The following is a 21,146-nucleotide window of genomic DNA, read 5'->3' on the forward strand; positions in this document are numbered from 1 at the left end:
GCCCGCCCGCGCCCGGCAGCGCCCCTTCCCCCGGGGCCGCCGCGTCGGGCGGCCCGGCCTGCCGGGGCTCGGCGGGCAGGGCCGGGGACCCCGGGGGCTCCTCCGCCTCCCGGGCTGGCTCCGTCCCAGCTGGCTCCGTCCCCGCCGGCCCCATCCCCGCCGTCCCCATCCCCGCCCGTTCCACCCCCATGCCCTCTGTCCCCATCCCCGCCGGCTCCGGCTCCATCACGGCTGGTTCCATCCCCATCCCCGTTGGTTCCATCCCCATCCCCGCTGGTTCCATCCCCATCCCCGCCGGCTCCATCCCGGCCGGCTCCATCCCGCCCCCGCTCCCCGCCCGTTGCCATGGCAGCGGCGCGGCCCGTGACCCGCTCGCCCCGCCCCCCGCCGCCGTGACGCACTGACGCCGCCTCCGCCATTTTGGAAAGGGGCAGGGCCGCCCGCCGCTCCCGGGGAGGCCATTTCGAAGGGCGCGGGGCGGGGCCGCCATGTTGGAAGCGGGCGGAGCTCCTCCCTCACGGCGGCTCCGCCTCAGGGGGGGCCGCCTGTGGCCACCGTGTCGTTCACCACCGAAACCCCTTCCCGGGGGGCTCAGACACTGAATCCGCTCCTTTCCGTGTGGTGGAGCGATTGTCATCTGAGGCGGGGGTCCCGCCGCCGTTACAAAGCGCTGCCTCCTCACAAAGGGTGTTCCCACTATTCGAGATCAGCTCAATCAGTGCTGCTACAGCCCCTCCGGATTTTAAACACTCTTACACTGCCCGACTCAAACGCACTGCAAGAAAGTACGGAAACAGCTTTTACACTGTTAATAATGGAATTAATAACCTTAACAGCAGCTCCGTGATCAACCTGAGCAAGCTGGAAGGTTGTCCGTGCCCACGGCAGGGGTTGGAACTCTATCATCTATTTAAAGTCCCTTCCCGCCCACACCATTCCAGGATTCTGTGATTCCATGATATAGGAATCCCTCGCAATATAGTTGCAATGAAATTGAGAACGTCTTGAAAGGGAGCAAAAGCAGATTTGGGGAGTTAAGGAAGCGCAGGGCAGTGGGCAGGCGGTGGCGCTGCGCCCTGGGAAATCCAGCCTGGATGCAGGGAATTCCGAGACTTCGGGGGGAAAAAAGGCAGGAATGGTCAGGATTCTGTGTGAAAGAGCGGTCACTAGAGTCTTGCCCTATATCAAGGCAGCAAAGAACCCATTTAAATGAGGGTAAAATTTAAATAAATGCTGCAAAAACTGGGACTTCAGCTGGCTGCGAGTTAAAATAAAAAGGTCTTGTCAAGACCATGCTCCTGACTGTGGAACTCCCTAGGCCAGGAGATATCAACGTATCTTTTATCTGCTAAATCAGGTTTTAAGAACAGCTGGATTAATCTCTCATTCTCACCTTACCCGGGTGTTTTATAGACACAACGTGCCAGTAACGGTGGTTCCGCACGCGTGGACCCTTTTCCAGAAGTCAGCTGTCGTTTATAAAGATGAAAATTTAATTACAGAGACACTGTCTTATTTCAACAGCAAACTAGAGCTTCACCTGCAACACTCACGATATAGTTATGGGGCAATGAAATTGAGAACATGTTAAAAGTTTTTTACACCCGTATTTTTTCAGTGCCTCACCTGTCTTCTGCCATTTACCCTTGCAGGCAACAAAGAAACTAATTATTAATTAACTAGAGTTACAATGTGAAGTGACCAAGAAGGCTGAGGTGACGCAGCTCGCTCTTGGTTCCTCCCAGGTTGCTATTAAATGATGTGCATTGTGATTTTTTATAGCTGTGAGAGTTTTTATTTAAAAACTTGGGAGCGTTTCCATGTGCCAGCAGGAGCTCAGAGGGGCTGGTAACGTTGGCAGGACGAGCTGTCTGGGTGGTGTCTTTTCTGTGTTCATCACTCAAGGCACATCCTTGGCCTCACCAACCACCACCAGATCGCAGAATCACAAAGTGGTTTGGGTTGAGTAGGACATTAAACACTATCCAGTTCCAAACCTCTTCCATGGGTAGGAACAAATTATGAAGAAAAAGGAATGTTTTGCTTAAGTTTAACATAGGCACAAAAAGTTCAGTTGTAAGAAAAGCAATTCAAATATGTTGGAGTGTGATTTAAAATGGTGACCTGACTCTGACTGCCTCCTGTTTTACTACCAGGCTCCCAGATGAACATTTTTTAACACACAGATTTATCCTCACCAACGTCAGCAGTGCTGAAGGAAAGCCAGGGAAAGAGTTAAGATGGGCCAAGGCATTAAGAGGCTTTGGAGCATGGGAAATACCAAACAAAATGATTGCAAAGGGGAAATATTTTTATATCTAGTTACGATATATCCACATTTCTTACAGGCTAATAACAGACTAGTTGTTTCTCTGCCTGAGAAGCTGTAATAAATCAGATACCTGCTTTGCCCTGGACTGTGTGGAAAAAACCTTCATTTCCTGTTGAGATAAATAGAGATGGGCTGCAGTGTGCAGCGTGGGGTCAGGCTGTACGTGGCATTCAGGTACTGCAGGGTGGAGAGTAAAGTATAGGTTGGGTGGTAATGAGGTACAAGGTAATGCAGGAGAGTGTATCCCGCTGGATACTGCAAGCTGGATCTAGCAGCTGGAGAGAAATAGAAAACTTCAGATCATCTGTCCCCTGTGAGGAGAGGGGAAGATTAAAGTTATGGTGTGCTGTTAAACACAAGCTTGTTTCCTGAGACCCTTGCTCAGAGGGAGCTGTTGATAAGAACAAACTGGTACTATCTCATAATAATAAGTGAACAAGAATGTGCATTCCATCCAAGAGAACTGTAATGTCCTGTACTCTCATTAAATTCAGGATGTCAAATACAACAGAGGTCTAATTTTATGGGAATGGAGAAGGATACTGTCTGACTGTACAGTATTTTACTCATCTCTCAATAACAACTTCACTCTCATTTACCCTAAGTCGTCACTTACTGGGTCATTATACCATGACATGGTTAACCTGATGTTTGTGTGCACAGGTAACTGCCAGGTCCCAGCTGGAATCTGGGAACAAAGCAGTTTTACAGATGCAGTAATGGAAAGGTGTGAGTTTCCCATCATGGCAGTGTGCTGATCCCAGCAGCTCATCCTGAGGGTGAACTGTGCTGCCAACCCGTGGTATATGGAATTCATGAGTTAGCCATGTGAACACATCAAGCTTATGAGGTTAAGTAACATTTTTCTTTGATAATAAATTTGCATTCTTCTAGTAAGCTTTTGTGTTTCTGAGTTGGGATCAAAATGTCTAGCTTTTCCCTAGCATCATAAGGACGGTATCTGCACTCTTTTCTATATTTTTCTTTTTCAAAGAAAGCCAAGACAAGAATAACCAAGTAACATGTAATTTACAAAAAGAACATACCATCTTTTTAAAATATCATATAAAACTGGCCCCCTACCAGAGGCAAATTTGCAGAAATACTTTAGTGTACCGTTCTGAAAAAGAACACATTCCTCAAGCTATTATTAAAAAAAGTTACTCATGAAGAACTATCCATCTGTGTCTGAAGTTAGTAGCTGTTTGCAACAACGCAACTTCTGTCAGTTGTACTTTCACAAATCAATAAGAAAGCAAAATGAAAAACCAGAAGAAAATAAATCTATAAACCAACTCCTCCTGGAAAATGTCCACGGTGGAGTTATGCTTCAGCCTGGGTTTAAATCCATATACATCACCCCTGCTGCCCATGTTTATGTTAGACCACGGAAGATTTGTGGTTGACCTACATATGCAAACAAAACATTTGCCGCATATTTGGGGTGGGGGGGATTTGCATGATAGAAGATGATGAAAATATGCATAATTGCGGATGACATTTCTCATTCCCCAGTCCTGCTGCACAGCCCTTTGGAGCTGGCCATGCATGAAAGAGGCTGCAGTCCTGACGGGCAGATCGCCTGTGCCGAACCGCCCAGACATTGAGCTTCTGTTTGTTCTGGAGCAGCGCAAATCTGGTATAATCATCTCACCAAGCAGCCCCTCTGCTCACAGAGGGCACGGACAACACTAACTGAGGGAGCTGAAACCACGAGTTCCACATGTCACCGCCGAGCTCACGTCACGTGACGGCTTCAGAGACTCACTTAAAGATTTTGTTTGCGAGTTTTCTTGGTCTTCCTCAAATCCCCAATGCAACAGAGGGTAACAACACACAATTTCAGTCAACGGTGGCTAATTTATCTATTCTTGCCTCCGCATTTCATCCCACAGCAGCATTTCTAGGAAGTCTGCTGGTGTGTTAGTACACCAGAGACTTTGCTCTAAAAATTGCACCAACACAAGTAAGTATTAATAATGTTGATGAAGTTGCATGACAAACCCAGATCTCCTAGGATGGTAAAGCATGCACAGATCCCTCAGCTCTCACAAGGATGATATGGAAGTGCTTTCCTGTAACAGAGCTTTTGTCTGCCATTACTGGATGTCTGTCTGGTTGTTCTTGCTATGTCACATCTTATTTATCATTTAAAATCTCTGCAGCGCTGCTGTGCAGAAATAAGCACTTAAAATGGTTAGAAGAAGGGAGGAAAATTCCTTGGCATCAAGACCAAGTCTCCTTTGGAAAGCTGAAAGCATACAGTGGATCTGCAGCAACTTTATCTGAGTTGTGAAGGTGGGTTTGGAAAAATATGACATGATCTGACGGGAACAACAGCTCCCTTCTCTGTAAATCAGCTGAGGAACCGATAAAAGAACACTCTGCAGGACCACAGTCGAGGCCTCTTCAAAAAATGAAGAAGAGGGATTTACATGCAGAGTAAATGGCAGTGCAGGCAGAAATGTGCACCCATGTGAGAGAAAGAGGAGGAAAGAAATCTTGGTAGCCGGTGCCTGAGAAAGAAAGCTGATCCAAACCTGTTCCCTGCAAAAACACTTGCAGCTCTGAGCCAAGAAGCTGTCTTGGTGCTTCACTCCTACTGTGTTCAGAGAAACGGGACTTTCTGTGAGTGCTTTGCACATCAAAGGAATAACTCCTCAGTACCTCCATGTGATGCAAACACCCACCATGGGGTTTGGCCAACTGCTCGGTCAAGAGGGGGTAATGCTACTCAGGGTTTGTTTATGCTAAATCCGTGACGATGTCCTGTGTAACTGTTTCATTCCACACACTTGCCAGTCTTATTGTCCAGAAGAAAAGGCGTACAGATTTCTTACTTCCAGTGGAGTCAAAGAATTTTTTTTGACCAACAAACAAATTAAAAAGTTAACAGCTTTTTAAGTCTAGCAACCTTCAAACTCAATTCTCAAACACAGATCCAAACCATTAACCTCGGGAGAGTTAAGACCTGTGAAAAGTTCACAGAAGTTCATGAACAGGGAATATTAAACACCTCCATTCAATTGTGATCTAACAGAGACTGGCACTTCAAGCTTTTTTAAATCACAGTTGCCTTCTTTTTCTCAGGATTCCCATGAGATGTTTCTTTCCTCCTACCCAAAGGATTTTGTAATCTGTGGGATACTGGAGAGCACCAGGATGGGAATAAAAAGACCATTCTTGTTATTTCATCCAGTACTTTCTATCGGATTTAAAAATGTAATTATCCTGAGCAAAGTCCATATGCTCCCACATCTATAGGAATGCTCTTGTAGCAATGGGAGGGTAATGAGGAGAAACTCTGAGCAGCTCAGCACGATGGCAGGTTCATGCACGCCTCAGCTGAAATGAGTATTGCAGAATCAATGCAGAGACTCACCAGTAGTGGCTGTGTTAGGTTCTTTCCCCTTATGAGTTGAGCTTTGCTGGCGTTAGCATCAAAGGAAGCATGAGCATAGGCTGACTGGGTGGCATCTCCTCCTCCTTGGGCTTAGGAGAACCAAAGACCTGAATCTTGCTCAATCAGTCCAAGGGCATCTGCACACAAAATCTAGGTTATTCATTCAGGTCAACAGATATTTTTTTAATCAAGAGATATGCAAGATAAGAAAAGTGCCATGAAACGTTCTAAGTATGCACTTAAACATCAGCACAAAGACCACACAAAAAAATCACCAACAAAAAACTAAACCCATGCATCTGCAGGCGAGATGTGTATCTAGAGGAGCATCTTGGACAGAAACCAACTGATGTATTAACATACCTGAGACAAACCCCATATTGAGTTATGCTGCATAAAAGAAGGATTAGCATAAACATGTGAATATTTAAATGGCAATATAATGCAACATTTTAACTTGGAAGGAGAAAAGCCTGTCTGGAAACAGAAAACCTTAGCAAAGACAGAAGGCTGACCACAGAACCTTCACCAGCACCAGTGCCAGGAGGAGTTGCTAATACCACAAAATACTTGAACATGTAGGGTCACAGTCTGTGAACCAATATTAATTCCTGGAGCTTTTACTCCCTCTCCTAATTATAAGTTTCTGGATTTTTGGCTCATGCCCATCTCCCACTGACTTACAAATACTCAGAGATGCCAAGAAGCTCAGGGTGATTACGCCCCTAAGATGGAGACAGGGACTTGTGCCGTGTCTGCCTGTGGCCAGAATTTTCTCTCTTGCTAGTGTGAAAGCCACATTAAAGGTGATGTCCAACAACGTTCAAACCTCCGTCTGGGGAGTTATTTATACGACAAAAAGTTACAACTGATCACTCAAAAATTAATTTGGGGAAACCCAGATGAGATCCACTGGAACCCATGCAACCCTCCACTCTCTGGATTCTACATAGTTCACATTTCTGATCATTTCTGTAAATGGAGTGCGGCTGCAATAACAGCCAGAAGACAAAACTTGGGTCCTGCCATCACAGCTGTGCACAAAGCTCATCCCTTCCCCATGCTGGTGCCCACTGAAAGGAATGTCACGCTCAGGCGTGCCAGTGTCCCAGAGTGGCATCTGTGAGGGCTCACCTGTGCCTGGCAGTGCCTTGCCACCGAGACGAAGCTGGAAGGAAAGAACACCCCGAGCACACAGGGTGCCACAAATCCTCAGAGTATATTGAGTCACGCAGCAGACATGGACATGACTGTGTGTCAGGCTTGGGAGAGAGGGCACGTGCTAATTACTAACAGGGCTGTAAGTCACATTAACACTGGACACACATAATGGGTTTAGGTGACCACTCACACAGGAGCTGCTGTGATCCCAGATCATTGTGTATCTACCTGTTTAGAGTTTCTAACACGGCAAATGTACATACATTTACAGCCTGGGTTTGGCATTCTGTGCCCTCCCAGGGTCTGACATGGCATTGCTTCTCTGGTTCAAAGGGCACTGTCTGGCCAGGACATCCTGGACCTGTGGAGACAAACCCTCCATGACCAAACTTCAACCAGGTGCCTCATGTGTGTTCAAACCCAGGGAGCCATCCTTGTGAGGCCAGACCTCCCTTCCGGATTCGCAGGGCTCTGCTCCCTCCAGAGCGCCCGGGCAGCGCCCGGGGTCTGGAGCATCGCTCTGAGGAGGGGAGGCTGCGGGAGCCGGGCCTGGTTAGTCTGGAGAAGAGAAGGCTGAGAGGGGGACACCAGCGGAAAGAGTCTGGCACCATCCTCTCGTTACCTGCCTTCAGCAGCCGGTGGCTGGCGGAGCCCCGCGGCGGGGCCGGGGCGGGGCGGCCGGGCAGGGCCGGGCAGGGCCGGGCGGCTCCCGCCGCCCCCCGCATCACATGAGGGAACTTCGGGCCAATGGCGCCGCGGCGGGGCCGGGGCCCCGTTCGCTCCCGCGGACGCTCATTCAAAACGCGGCCGGGCTCGGGTGCCCGCAGCCCCGCACGGCGCCCGGGGCTCGGCGGGGCGGGCGCTGCCGGCCGCGATGCCCGGCGCGGCCGCGGGCTGAGGCGGCCGCCCGCCCGCCGCCATGCCGGTGAAGAACCGGTACAACCTGGTGGACGATGGCTGCGACTCCCGCGTCCCGCTGCACAACGAGGAGGCCTTCCAGCACGGCATCCACTTCCAGGCCAAGGTGAGCCCCGGGCGCGCTCCCCTCCCCAGCCCCCGGGGCGGGGGGCGCAGCGGGTCCCCCCCGCCTGTCACAGCCCCGCGTCCCCCCGTGCTCGGGGGCTTTGGCAGCGGCCCCCCGGGCTCCCCCCTCTTTGCCCCGGGCTGGGGGTCCCCGCGGGCCGGGGTCCGGTGCTGTCCAGCACCCACCGGGGTGGCACCCGCTGGCCGCGGGCCTTTGGCCCCGTGGCTCCAGGCCAGGCTCGCCGTGCCCCCCTCCAGCCCTGCCACGGGCTGTCCCTTCAGCTCTGGAAGTGCCCCTGGGCCAGGCAACCGTGGGCCAGGTCTAAGGGAGTCTAAAGAAAACAGCCATCAGTTATGAAAGCCTTACGTTTAATTAGCACAATCAAACAGGTTCTTGCGCTTTTCCCGGTATTTTGCGAGCTGTGTAATCCTTAGGCGCTGCCTTGTGCACCTCGTTTGGGAGCTGGTCTGGGATGACCCCTCCTGACAGCACCATGGACACTGTGCCAGGTGCACGTCCCTGCCCGACCGGGTGCCTGTCCTGTCCCCCATCGGGCAGAACCCCACTCCTGTCACGGTGGGGTAACAGCTCCCTATTCCCTTAGAAACCAGCAGACTATGTGCTCCTTAAATAATAGTGCCTTGCTCCATTTGACCCCTTCACTGCACAAAAAGCAGGGCGGGCAAGGTCTGCAGCCTTCAGGCATCAGAAAGAAATACTGATATCGTCAGAAATTTCGTATTGATCATGAGGAACAGCCTGGCAGCACAGCAGCACTCTCAGAGAGTGACTCCATTGGAATTGGCATTCTGTAGACAGCACAGGGAACGGGTTTATAATTCAGCTGACAAGAAGAACTGCATTTTGCTGGAGCAACTCACAGGCTCACTTCCCCTCTTTGCAGGTGGCCTAACACAGATTAGAAATGGAATTCACGCCTGCTGTCTCCTGAGCTGGAAAGAAGGGGCATATACATTCCAATAAAGCTTTGAAATACAGATTTTGTGCCTTTTGGTTTTCCTACTAAAAGAGCTGTAAGATTTAAGCAGGATATGGGATGAATTTGAATAGGCAGCTAATTACATATTTTAAAAAATTTCTCTTCCTTGGGGGGAGAAAAACAAATAATCTGCGATTTATTGAGTTAAATTAACATTTGCTGGGCTGCACACTGTGCCAAGGAGAAAAAAAAAAATTCTTATTTTGATTTTTAAAAGATGGGAAGCAACTGTACCTTTAACTGAGTGAAACTGGCTTCTTCAGATTGACAGCTGCAGGCATCCAGAGCTGGGGAGTGGATAACAGGCTGTTAGGATGTGTGGGTCTGGGATGGGGTTTGCATTGCTGTAGTAACTGAGCTTGCTTGGTTCTGCTCTATAGTCTGTCTCTTCCAATTAGGCTGCTCATTGTGGCCACATCAGTCAGCTGGGACGCTGACAATGGCAAGGCTGCAGCTGGCTGCAGGTGTCCCTCACCAGGCAATCCTACTGACCACACTCACTCTCTAATCTCCACATTCCAAACTCCCTTGCTTCCCCTGTAATCTTCGGGAGGTCAGAACTGGGAGCTGCTTGCGGAAAGGTGGCTGTTTGGGCAGAGCTTCACGTGCTGTTTTCATGAGCTTCGTGGCTCTGTGTGGGAGCACAGGTACCCAAACTCTGCAGCAAGGCCAGAGCAGGGAGTTTGGGACAATCTCCTCTGGCTCAGCAGTCACCAGCTCTCCTCTTGACCCAATAAATTTAGCAATTTAGCCTGTTCCCCACTGCAGCTCTTTTGTGGCAGACAAAAGGCCAGCTGGCTGCATGGAATTCCTCTGGATTACCTGTGACTGTACTGACAGCCATGGCAGAGCAGGGAAGGAGAGCTGCACACCAAAGAGGCCACAGATCTGGAGCAATACAGCCCTGCTTTCCCCACCAGCCCAGAGGGAAGCCCTGGCTCTGATGCTCCCCTCCCTGCTGCCCTCAAGCTCTTGCGGTCTGAGTTTGGCTCTCCTGTGGTTTACCAAAGGCTATAGCTGAATTTAACTGCTCTTAAAAATGCCATTTTACAAAGGCATTTACAGAAGCAGCAGCAAAGCCAGATGACCTTTCAGATTGCTTGCGGTGTTTATTTCAAGGCAGGAGAAAGAGCAGTAAAGACTGAGCCAGGAGAGCTCATCTCTGAAAGCCCTTTTAAGTACACATTTTACAAGATAAAACCCATTGCAAGCTGCAAGTGTTACAGTGGAGAAATAAAACCAGAACTATGTCAGTAACAGTGATAGCTGTGGGGCTGCTCTTGGGGTATTATTTTGTCTCTGTTCATAAGTATATTATCACCCTGAATGTTTGCAGGGGCCTCCTGATTAGCTGCTCCTCCTTCTCCTTTCCTCTCCGCAAGGAAACAACTTCCAAAAAAACCCCCCTCAACTAAACCACACACCAAAAACCAGATGCAGCTCATGAACCAAATGCTCCTGGGAGGCTCACTAAGCTTTGGGAACTGCCCTCTGCCCCCCCACTGACAGCAGAGATGGGGCCCCACTGGGATCCTGCCAGCGCCAAGTCTGGCACCTGCCCCTGACTGCCAGGGCCACACCTGGCACACACTGGCATTAGTCATCGGGCCCTCACCCTCTCACTCAGATGACATTCTTCCTGTCCTCACCAACGTGCCCCTGACATGCAGTGAGCCACACCACCTCACAGCACGAGAGGCCTTTGCTCCCCACACATTGTGACTGCCCAGGAAGCCGCATATTTTCCTGGTTCCCCAGCCTGAGCTGGCAGCTTTGTGCCTCCTCCACTTGGCAGCACAGGCAGCACTCCTGTGCCTCTGTGCCACATGTGCTGTCACCGGTCCCCCTGTGCAGCAGCAGCTGCCTCCTGCCACCAGGTGCACGAGCAGGTTCTGCTCTGGCGCACAAGCGTTACAACCCAGCACGAGGGCAGAGTACAGGCAGCACAGGGGCAGCAGGAAGCTGCCTGCAGGTCTTCCCTGACAACCCCTGGAGCATCTGCAACATACTGCCATTCCATGCAGGAGAACAGGCAACCAACTCACAGGAGGCTCTAAGTGTTCTGGTAGAGGTGGAGGTGCTGGGAACCCACCCACCATCTGCCACGTCTCAGACCCCAGCAAGGGGCCGAGTTAGAACTGGAGCCTACACTGAAATGCTGACACTCAACACCAAGGGCAGCCCAGTCTTACCATGGTTAGGACTGCAGCTCTTCTAAGCAGAGTTAAAAACAGGGGTGTAGGGGACAGATTTGGGTGGGCTTACCAGGATTCTACAGACAGCTGAGCTGGTCCAACCAAGCAGGGACAGTGGTGTCCAGGGAGACACCTTCAATCTGATGGTCCAGACTGAAAACTTAGGCCAGAATCAGAAGCCTTTTCCAGGAAAGCTGTTTGCAACCTTCCAACTCTTACATGCTTTTAGTTCTGAGCCTTTTAAAAGCAGGTGGAGCAGGGAAGAACAAAGGATGGACAGTCCCATTTTCAGACCCACAGGATTGTAACTCAATTAGCAGCAGACATTGCCCTGCAAAGCACTGGTAAAGGCACATCCAGAATCCAAATGAGGTCAGAACCTCACACCTGACCTTAAAAATCCATGAACTCGCTGACTTTGATAACATTATCCACCACACATATTCCTATCATCTCCTGGGTCAAGAGAGTCTAGCCAAGGAGGGACTAAATAAATGAGAGATGCTGTTTGTTTTGAAGAACACCATTGACCTGTGCATTGCTGAACAGATATCTCACTGTTCTTTCAGTACATCGGCAGCTTGGACGTCCCCAGGCCCAACAGCCGCGTGGAGATTGTGGCAGCCATGAGGAGGATCCGGGTAAGTTCAAAAGAGCTGAGCCCACGTGGAATAAAGGGTTACATTCCATGGAGTGACTTGGTCACAGTGTGCTGTTCTGCATTCCCCCCCAGCCCTTCCTATCTGCAGCTCAAATCTCAGCACAGTCGAGTTTGTAACAAGCTTCTCCTGAAATTCCCAAGGCATCTTAGGAGAGATCCATCCCCTACTCTTTGCAAAAGGATCAGTTAGCAAAACTCAAACATAAACCCCTCTTCTGTGCTGAGGAGGTATGGGGCTTCTCCTTGACCCTAAGAGATGTATTTATCCTGTATGGAGCTTTGTGTGTGTGAAAAATAAGCTGAACACAATCTGCTCCACAAAAGCACTTAAATTCATTGACAGTTCCAAATATACTGTGTTATTATATATTGACACATCGGTGGCCTGACAGATGTGATGGATGTAAATCCCATCTGACTAGACTTTGTGGATTCTGCTGCTCATGGAATAATTTGCTGCTCTTCCCATCCTCCAGTACAGTTTTACAGTTCTTGTTTCTCACCACCAAGCCTGTGCTCTTCCTCCTCTACCCCTTTGTTCTGCAGAGCAGGCTGTGAATGGTCACCAGATTTAGCTGTGATTAGCAGGGTGGGTAGCTCACATCTGCTTCATGTATAACCAGTTCAAGTGCATCTCCCCCAAAAGGCAGTGCAGCTGCTGTGTCTGGCTGAAGTTTTGCAGGGGTCTTAATTCTGAGGCTGTTCATATGTCTCACATCAGCTGAAGCAGGTTTGAGACTCTTCCATCTAAAGCTTTGAAGGGATTATCCTATTTTCTCCCCTCCCCCCACAGTGTTTAACCATCTAATTTTCCTTCAGAATAGTGCTTTTTAAACTTAGCCTGTAACTGGCTGGGGAGCTGATGTATTCATCTCCAGCCAAGCTCAGAAATGACATTCCCCTCCCTTTGCCTGCTCAGACTATTAGCACAGCTCTTGCTCAGAACACAGTGCAGCAGCAGTCTAAATTGCCTGGTTATTTATGGAACAGGTGAACATCTATAGGAAGCAAAGGCAGTAGGTGAAGACCACCAGGGCATTTTAGGTGCTGGCATAACTACTGACAGTTTTTCATCTGAATCAGTATTTATCATCAGATTTGACACCGCACTTCTGCTGATCTTTGCCTGGATAACACCCTTGACAGAAAACCTCGAAAAAGCAAATCATATTTTAATATCACTTAAAGTGTTGCATTCCATTTTCACACCTGCTGTTGCCACAATGGTACGTGGTTCAGAGCCTTGGGAGTGCAACAGCATGCTTGAGTGTACAAGAAATATAAAAACCCACTTCTGCATCCCTGGATGCCATCAGTTAATCTTATCACACAATATTTTTAAAGTAGGCATCCTGTATTCTATCGTGGGTTTTTAATCTTGGAAGCCTGTTCCAAAAAGGGAGGGCCTTCCCTTTTCATGTGCACATTGTACAGCAGGATCTTATTCAGACACTTCCTGGCTGCTGAGCGGAAGATGCTCCTCTATTGAAGATAGTTAATTGGCACTGATCCTTAATTAGAGCATAAAGAATGAACTGGGAGGTCTTTGAAGAGAATTCTAGTGCACAGAGTACCCAACCTAGGAACTGAGGGAAGATGGGGTTTATTTATGTAGCATTCATTTGCATGCAGAGGCCTTGCCTGTACTGGAGTTTTTTCCCATGGGCTCTCAGCAGCACCAGTTGCAACTGGGAGGAAACAGTGGAAGAAGCTGTTGAGGGAAGTGAGTATTCTGCTGCCACATTATTGTGAGTGGTGGTGCCTGTTTGCACTGCAAGCGTGAGTAAGGTCCCGCAGCCCTGCCAAGTGCTGGCAGGGGCACGTCGTGCTGGAGCTTTCATCCTTTGTGCTCTCCAGTGTTCCACTGGAATTCTCTACTGGAGCGGAAGGGAAAAGTCGCACGGTACAAGCCCCAGCACAACATTCCCTGTGCTGCTCCCTGTGCCCTGTGACACGGGAGAGGCGGGAGCCAGCCCACAGCACAGCCAGGCTGTTACTCACCGCTGCTGCCGCGCCGGGAGGGACACAGGGAGGAGGATGAGGAGTCACAGCTCCCTTTTCCAGGCTGTGACAGAGCTGGTTACTCTAGTTACTCATCGGTAAATTGATACAAGCTCCAAAACTGCCTTCCCACTACAATGTCTCACTGCTGTGATGAAAAGCGCTTTCCCCAGGGAAAAGCCTCCAGCTACCCAGCACTCCAAGTGCCCTGAGAGGGCCATAAGGGAAGTAGCAACTCCAAATGCTAAGCCTTGTCCTGTGTTTATGCTGGCCTCTTCTACCAGTTGCACATGAATTACACCAGGGAACTGGGGAGCAGTTCAGTGGGATTCTCCATGCATTAGAGAGCAGCCTGCTTACAGACTTTGCTCTCAGGGAGCCTCAAACAACACATTTTAGCATTAGCCCGCTGAAATCGTGACCTGCTCTTTGGCAGTAAGTATTTAAGATGCACTCTCCTAGTAAAGCTTAAATCCATCTTCCAGGCTGAATGGATGCTTGTAGAATTGCTAGCAATACTCCATTAGTCACACATTAGATTCCCATTTCATAACAGACTGGAAAACCTTGTCTCATCATGTTCTATGTTTCCACTGGAGGGAATGCAAATGCAATAGGTAGAAGAGGGAAGCTGCTGTTCTTAGCTTCCCATTATGCAGAGCTAGACAACTTTAAGTTTGCTAATCCTCCCAATGGATTATTAGCTGCATACAGCTGCCATGTTGTTATTATACGATCAGAGTTCAAACTAATCCCTCTACCTCTTGCCCTGGCAGGGGAGGTGATGAAATGAGTTAGCTGCTTGGATAAGTACACTGTACTCTGACAGGCATGTTAAGTGTCTGTTTATCAGAGTCCAATTCATCCTGCAGCTCCAAGCACCCAGGCAGGAATTCCTCCACCTCCCAGGGAGCAGCATCTGCTGCCTGCGGCTGCCCGAGGCCATCCAGGTCTGGGTGTCTGACAGCTCCTGCTCACGCTCCTGTGCTCCGTCAGCGTCCTGGTGGAGCTGGCTTTCTGCTGGAGTGGATTCATCTGCAGGTATTTGAGCCTTCTCAGCACTCCAGGGAGCTTATGCACAAGGTTTTTCCTCCTGCACAAGTCAAGTGGTTGCTAATGTGAAGATGGGTTTCGTAAAACACAAAATGTTTCCTTGAAGCTCCTGAGGTTGCTCAAAATATCTTAGTCTGGAAGACCAGGCTTTAAGTGCAAGGTTAATATCACCACATTATCCTGCATCCATTCCCCAGAGCCAGCACTGACCAGAGCAGAGAGTCAGCTGTTCCCTTCCTAGAGCAACACTCCCCTCAGTCCAGCACTTCACAGCCAGTCGAGCAGCCCCAGTGAAGTGCTGCTATTTTGAGTGGTGAGTTGTACAAGGACAGAGTGGGAGTAAGTGTCAAAGCCTGTCATCCCCACAGACAGCCTGCTGCAGCAATTCCCCAAGACACTCCATTTAAATACCTCTAAGGCACAGAATCAGCTTCCTTGGAATTTGCACTTACATATCTCTGAAGCCTAGAAATTTCAGTTCTGTTTGGAAGGTCTAGCTTGGACCTAAGCAGGTATTGACACTGAGAAAGGCGCCAGATGTTGGATTATTTAATCATTCCATAAGGGAACAGCCAGCTGGTGCAGTGCCCATCCAAACACCAGGATGAACAAACAAGAGGCAGGCATCCAGACTACTGTTTCTTCTGTTACCTCCACATTTCTTGCACTTAATTTAATCAATAAGCCTTTTTCCCCAGAGGCCAGTGTGCCAGAGAAACAAACATTTATAATTCTTAACACAGGATATATCAGAGGTGCCTGAGTTCTCCTTGGTGTGAGAACTGGGTTCTCACTTCAGCCTCCCTCTTGCCCTGATCACTCTTACTGCATCCATGCTTTAAGCAGAGCCTCAACACTCTGCAGTTCCTCCACATGGTATTTGAGTGAGGAAGTGCAATCCTGCCACACTGCAAGTCAGAGTGACTGCCAAATATCAACTGGTAGTGCTGAAGTGCGACATGACAGCAATTTAAATCAGGATGAGTAAGTTACAATCCTACAGTTGCAAACTTGAGAAGCAGAGGCAGCAGAGACAGCCACACAGAACCTGCCTCTGCACTCCAGCAGCTCCCAGTCTGAGAGCTGGGCTGGCTCACACAGCAGCTCACTCTCAGAGCCCTGCCAGGCTGTAAATTGCAATGGTTCAGGAGCAAATATGGATGTGATTTATCTGCTCTTGCCACAGAAGGAGAGGAACCAGGTGGACAGCTGGCAGAGGGCAGGGCGACCGCCTTCAGCCCTCTCAGCTTAATTTATCACTGTGATAGAGATGTTTCACAGACCCATTAGTGAGATTGTTCTAGAACAGTTCCCTCAGTTTTCCCAGGCACACAGCCTTCTCACTACACATATATAACTTGGTCCAAGACATCCTTGACATACAGCCCTTCTCTTCTCCAGGCAGCTGGTGCCCAGAGCAGGGGTGTGTCCCATTATCCAGCCCACCCACAAGACTGCTCAGCTCCAGGCACTACGGTCTCAAAAACACCAGTTACTCCCAGGGTCCCATCCACAACAGGCATCTGAGCCAGTTTAAGGTTTCTACCACACAAGATTAAGCTAATTGGGTTTACCTTTCCAGGCCCTGGCAAAATAAAGCAAGTGTTTTCAGGATGGTAATTAAGTGTTAATTGCAGCTAAGTTTAGCCCTAATGCCTCATTAGTTTGTTTTCCTCTATTTGTTACAGCTATAGCAGAGTCTCCAGCTCAAGGAGGGGGATCAGGATGGGCTTCCCAGGAGGCAGGATTCCCACCGTGTGCTCTGAAGGTCCTACCTGAGCCTTGCCAGGCAGCCTCTTACCTGCTCCCATCCAAGAGGAAGAGACTGGGTGGGGAGCCAGAGACCCCTAGACCTCTAATTAGGCTCTGATTAGAATCTAGGCAGCAGCCCTGCAGAATATCTAGTGTGCCCACACACCCATTTCCATGATCCAGCAGATTTTGCACCCATTCCTATTACACCTTCACTGGAGCCTTCCCCAGCCCAGCCCCCCGGCAGGTTCTCTGCCCTCTCCCATGCCCGAGGGCTGGTTAGTGGGTTTAACTGGGGCAGGGAGCCCTGGAACTGCCACATTCAGTGCACTGCTCTACTGGAAAGCTTGTGACTCTTCCACACTGCAAACAGCCCCGAGTTTGGTTCCCACAGCCTGTTTGCTGGTCCTTAGGAAGATAAGGGACATGACAGGGCTGGCACCCTCCATTAAGTGATAACAGGCACATTTCAGGCCTTACCTTTGTGCAGCACAGGATGCTGCAGGAGGTGAGCCCTCTGGCAGAAGGTGTGGCAAGAATCCATTTCTCCAGGCAAAGCAAGTGGGCTCAGCTTGAGCACCTCTCAGACACTGCTCCTCATCCTGCTTCCAGGAAAGGCTTCCTTTCCTGCCACTGAGTTTTAGAGCCACTCCCCTTTCCCAGTCTGCCCTGCAGCCCTAATTAGCCAAAACACCAGGTGGGACTAATGTCCCTCATGTCCCTTGCCATGAAGGCCCAAGGTTGGGTTTGGAAGGGTGGGTGATGTAAGTACAGCTCTTTAGGCCTCTCTACACGTGTCACCCAGTCCGTGGTCACCTTGGCAGGCTCAGGTGTGCCCTATGCACATGTTGCTTTCCTGGCCTTACAGAAAAGTGTAAGTTCATAAACTGAAGAAATGGCTTTCAAAATGTGGAAGCTGCTTTTCTAGAAGAATCAAGTCTGCCCTGTTTCCGACTAACCCAATCTTGTTTTACCCATTGTCTGCTGTTCCCATTATCATAACACAAAGGGAAGAAGCTCTTAATGAGCTGGTTTTGCAGTGGCACCATGCACAGCGTTTCTAGGCAGCGTTGTGTGACTGCGGTGGAGAACTGACTGTGCTCTGCTTGTACATCTTGAGTGGGAGGAGAGGAAAAAACACCTCAGATTACACAAGAATCCAGCCTTCTGCTCACTACCTGGGGGTCTTACCGTGTCATAGAGCTGCTCCACTGACTTACAAACTCCTGCAGATTTCCACCCTGCTCATCTCCAACCCTAAATCACCCCTGGACTTCTTGCCACAGAATAATTAGTCACCTTCTGTCACTTCTGAGCTGAAACAAGTGGGGACTGGCCAAGCTGTGAATACAGGCCACTGTGACAAAAGACAGCTTAGGGCTTTTTCACTAGCCACATGCTATGACCCAGTTTTTGAGGAGTGGCCAGTGACTAGAGATGCTTCAGTTCTTCCAGCCTGTTCAGTGTATGATTGATAACAGATGGGTGGAGGGATCAGTCAGTGAAATGTGTCATCTCCAGGCAACGGCGACCTTTAGTGCCTTCCTCAGAGTGCTCAGAACTCCATGGCTTCTCCAGCGAGGGGGTGGAACAGGGAGGCACATTAATACTGTTTTGCATGAGAGTCATGGTGGATTGGAGTTTAGTTGAAGGCTAATAAAAGCAGCAGTTAAATAGATAAAAGCTAAATTAAAATGTTAGTGCTAAATAGAACAAGACAGATTTTTTGTCGAAGGCTGAATCTTGGCAATGAAGCAGGTACCTTTTAATTGTAAAATAAAGTGCCTTTAACAGAATTATCATTATATTACTGAAGCGTTTAATTTCACTAGCTAAAATATCAGAGTATGAGATCTCTGCAAAGCTTTTATCTAGTTTGAAATAGAGAGGCTTTTTCACCAATTATGTTCCTGGTTGTAGAGTATTACAGAGATGAAATACAATGGCTTTCAAATTACATTCTGGTGGAGAACACTCAGCCACGACTCAAAGCTGCTGCTTTGTTGGTGTCTGAAAAAATGTAATTGAGATGGTAACCAGAGTGTAGCAAGGATATTGGATTGGCTTGGTAACGAGGAGGTGCCTCAGTCTGAGTGACAACTGCAGGGGCACAGAAGCTGGGGTTGCCTGTGGGGTGGAGCAGAGACCCTCCTTGTGCAGCCAATACAAGTGCACAGGGGGATTTCCAGCAGAGCAGGGGGATGTGTTTCAGGATGGCCTGAACAGGATGGCCCATGAAGATGCAAATACTTAAACCTGTCCCATGGATGAAACCATCTACATGCAGGGAAAAATAAAAACCAAATCAGCCTTTGGCTGTGGTGTAACCTCCTGCCCTGACTGAGCCTTTCTGGTCCTTAGGTTGAGTCTGTGCTGGACACAGCAGGAGGGCCAGACCCAGTGCCACAGCAATGGGTGCTCTTGTAGATGTTGTCTTGATTTTGTCCTTATGGATCAGTGTTCTGAGGAGATGGGACCCTGAGGGACCATGACCACAAAGCCAAATTCAACCTACTGAAATAAGATTTGCTAACAATAGCTTGGTCCTACATTTGCTTTCTTGGTTCTGTTTTTGTTCTGTACTAAATGAGGCCTGCAGGCAAACAGAATCAGTGCCACTTGACATAATACTTTGACAAGCTACTTCATGTTTTGACCAAATTACTGTATGTTAAACCTGCAGAATGAAAGTCTTGACTGGGTCCCTGGAAGGAAGGATGCTTTGATGAGGGAGAAGGGATTTTTCAAAGGCATTACAGAATGATTTTCTTTCTTTCCTGCAGCAGTGATTAAACATTCTTTAAATGTCCTTTCCCTGGGCCAGATGGGTTATTTGGACTAATTGGCAACAGCCTGACAGTTTTCAGGACACCTGAGTCACTTCCCACTTCCTCCATCCTTCTGTCAGTGCTGCTGCAGAGATCCTGCCTTGGGTGGGTCTGCTGGGGGGGAGGATGTGGCCCTGTGCATTCCAGGGAGCATCACAGGCCAGGGCCCTGGATCACCTGCTCCCTGCACAGCCAGGTCCAGCGTAGCCCCAGGAATCCCCCCCAACCCTCTGAGCTCCAGGGGTTTCTTTCTAAAAACCAAATCCTTTTTGTCACATGAAGAAGAGCAGCGGGATGTGTTAAGATCAGAGGCAGTGTGATGGAGGACAGGGCAGTCCCAGCTGCTCCAGGAGGGTGTAAGGCACACAGGCACTCTTCAGGCACGTGGTAGAACTGGCCCAAATGCTGGTGTTTGCCACCTGTCGAGTACCCTGTGCCTGTCACAGAGCCACATGCAGCACATGGAGCACTAAGGTTCAGTGATCCCAAACCATCATGGACCAGTTCAGTCCTGCTGCAGCCTGTGCTCCTGCTGCTAATGATTTGCAGGGCATCAACTTCCATCCCAGGCACACTTTCCTATTTCCATATTGCTGCCCCCCCAGGGCAGTGCTGGTCTCCTCCTTGTCTCGCTTCCTTGCACCCAAGCTGGTGGCAGGAGCAGCTGAGAGCTGGGGCAGGGAACACTCTCTGGGGTTAATCACTGACCTGTAGGTGAGCAGTGCAGGTGCTTTGATGTCCACAGCTTCACACCTTGCTGCCAACACCACTGCTAGCCCATGGACACTGGGAATGGCACTGGGGACAGGGCAGGGCTCAGGAAAGTGGAACAAGCATCTGCCCCGAGGGTGGTCACTGCCAAGCAGGAGGACATCAGCATTTCATAGCTGTATTTGCTGTGAGAAAAGGTGCATTCGGGTGGGCTCCCACTCTGTGTACCTGCTTTTCTAGCTGTCTGTAATGAGTTCTTCGTCTTTCTTTACCTGTCTGTGAAGTATTTGCACACCCAGGTACTGGCCCCATCTGCTTGCCTCTGCCTGTGCCCCTGGCTGTGATGCTCTGGTACAGTTTTGATGACAAGACCTCTATGACAACAAGTACTGATACTGTAAAACCCTCTTTTTCCATAATTTCCAGTATCTAAACCCAGGCTCTCCTCTCATCACGATTCAGTAATCTCAGTAGTTCCCCTGAGGCTAATGGTGTCCTTGAACTGCTTAATATTCTGGAGTTTTGGAAATGACACAATTAGCATTGAATTTCCTTTCTCTTACAGTAGCAGTCTCGTTTCCAAGTTTGAGCAGGGCTTCATGGACAATTTGAGGAGAACCCAGAGACCTTCCTTTAGCACTTGCAGTTTTATTGGCACTCAAAAATCTCTAACCAAGGCCCAACTGGTGAGAAGCAGCATGTCAGCCGTGCAGTGCCTGAGTCTGCTCAGGGCTGCACACCTGGGTAGTGCCAGCTGGGACTGCCAGGGGCAGCCTGGCAAGAGAGGGGCGAGCTCCCTTCTGTTTTTGTCTTCACTTTGCTGTATTCCAGAAATGCACATGATACAAGAGCTCTTGGGCAGATTCCAAAAGCCATTTGTGCCCCGTGTGTTGTTCAGAACAACCAAGACTCTTTCTGAAGTCAATGGGAATTAAGAATTGTCTGCTTTAGAAAATCCCTCTTAATAGTTGCATCTGAGCCCTGGACCTGACTCTGCTGATTTTCCTAAGGAGGCAGGATCTTAA

The 21,146-nt window shown here is 49.3% G+C and overlaps 2 protein-coding genes across 2 annotated transcripts in view; one reads left to right on the top strand and one right to left on the bottom strand.

The window, feature by feature from the left end:
* Positions 1-7,817, bottom strand: part of TTLL11 (tubulin tyrosine ligase like 11) — a 44,121-nt gene extending 36,304 nt beyond the window's left edge. Inside the window, exons 1-2 of the mRNA XM_027687937.1 lie at positions 7,732-7,817; positions 6,870-6,903 (exon numbers count right to left, since the gene is read on the bottom strand). Coding sequence (XP_027543738.1) covers positions 6,870-6,903; positions 7,732-7,817 — 120 coding nt within the window. The remainder of the gene's footprint in view (positions 1-6,869; positions 6,904-7,731) is intronic.
* LOC113969548 (carboxyl-terminal PDZ ligand of neuronal nitric oxide synthase protein-like) overlaps positions 7,582-21,146 on the top strand; it is a 28,167-nt gene continuing 14,602 nt past the window's right edge. Inside the window, exons 1-2 of the mRNA XM_027687383.1 lie at positions 7,582-7,920; positions 11,685-11,756. Of these exons, the coding sequence (XP_027543184.1) occupies positions 7,816-7,920; positions 11,685-11,756 (177 nt within the window). The 5' untranslated portion in view covers positions 7,582-7,815. The remainder of the gene's footprint in view (positions 7,921-11,684; positions 11,757-21,146) is intronic.

Source organism: Neopelma chrysocephalum, unplaced genomic scaffold, assembly GCF_003984885.1.
Source record: "Neopelma chrysocephalum unplaced genomic scaffold, ASM398488v2 Primary Assembly neopelma1_74, whole genome shotgun sequence".
Classification (NCBI taxonomy): domain Eukaryota; kingdom Metazoa; phylum Chordata; class Aves; order Passeriformes; family Pipridae; genus Neopelma; species Neopelma chrysocephalum.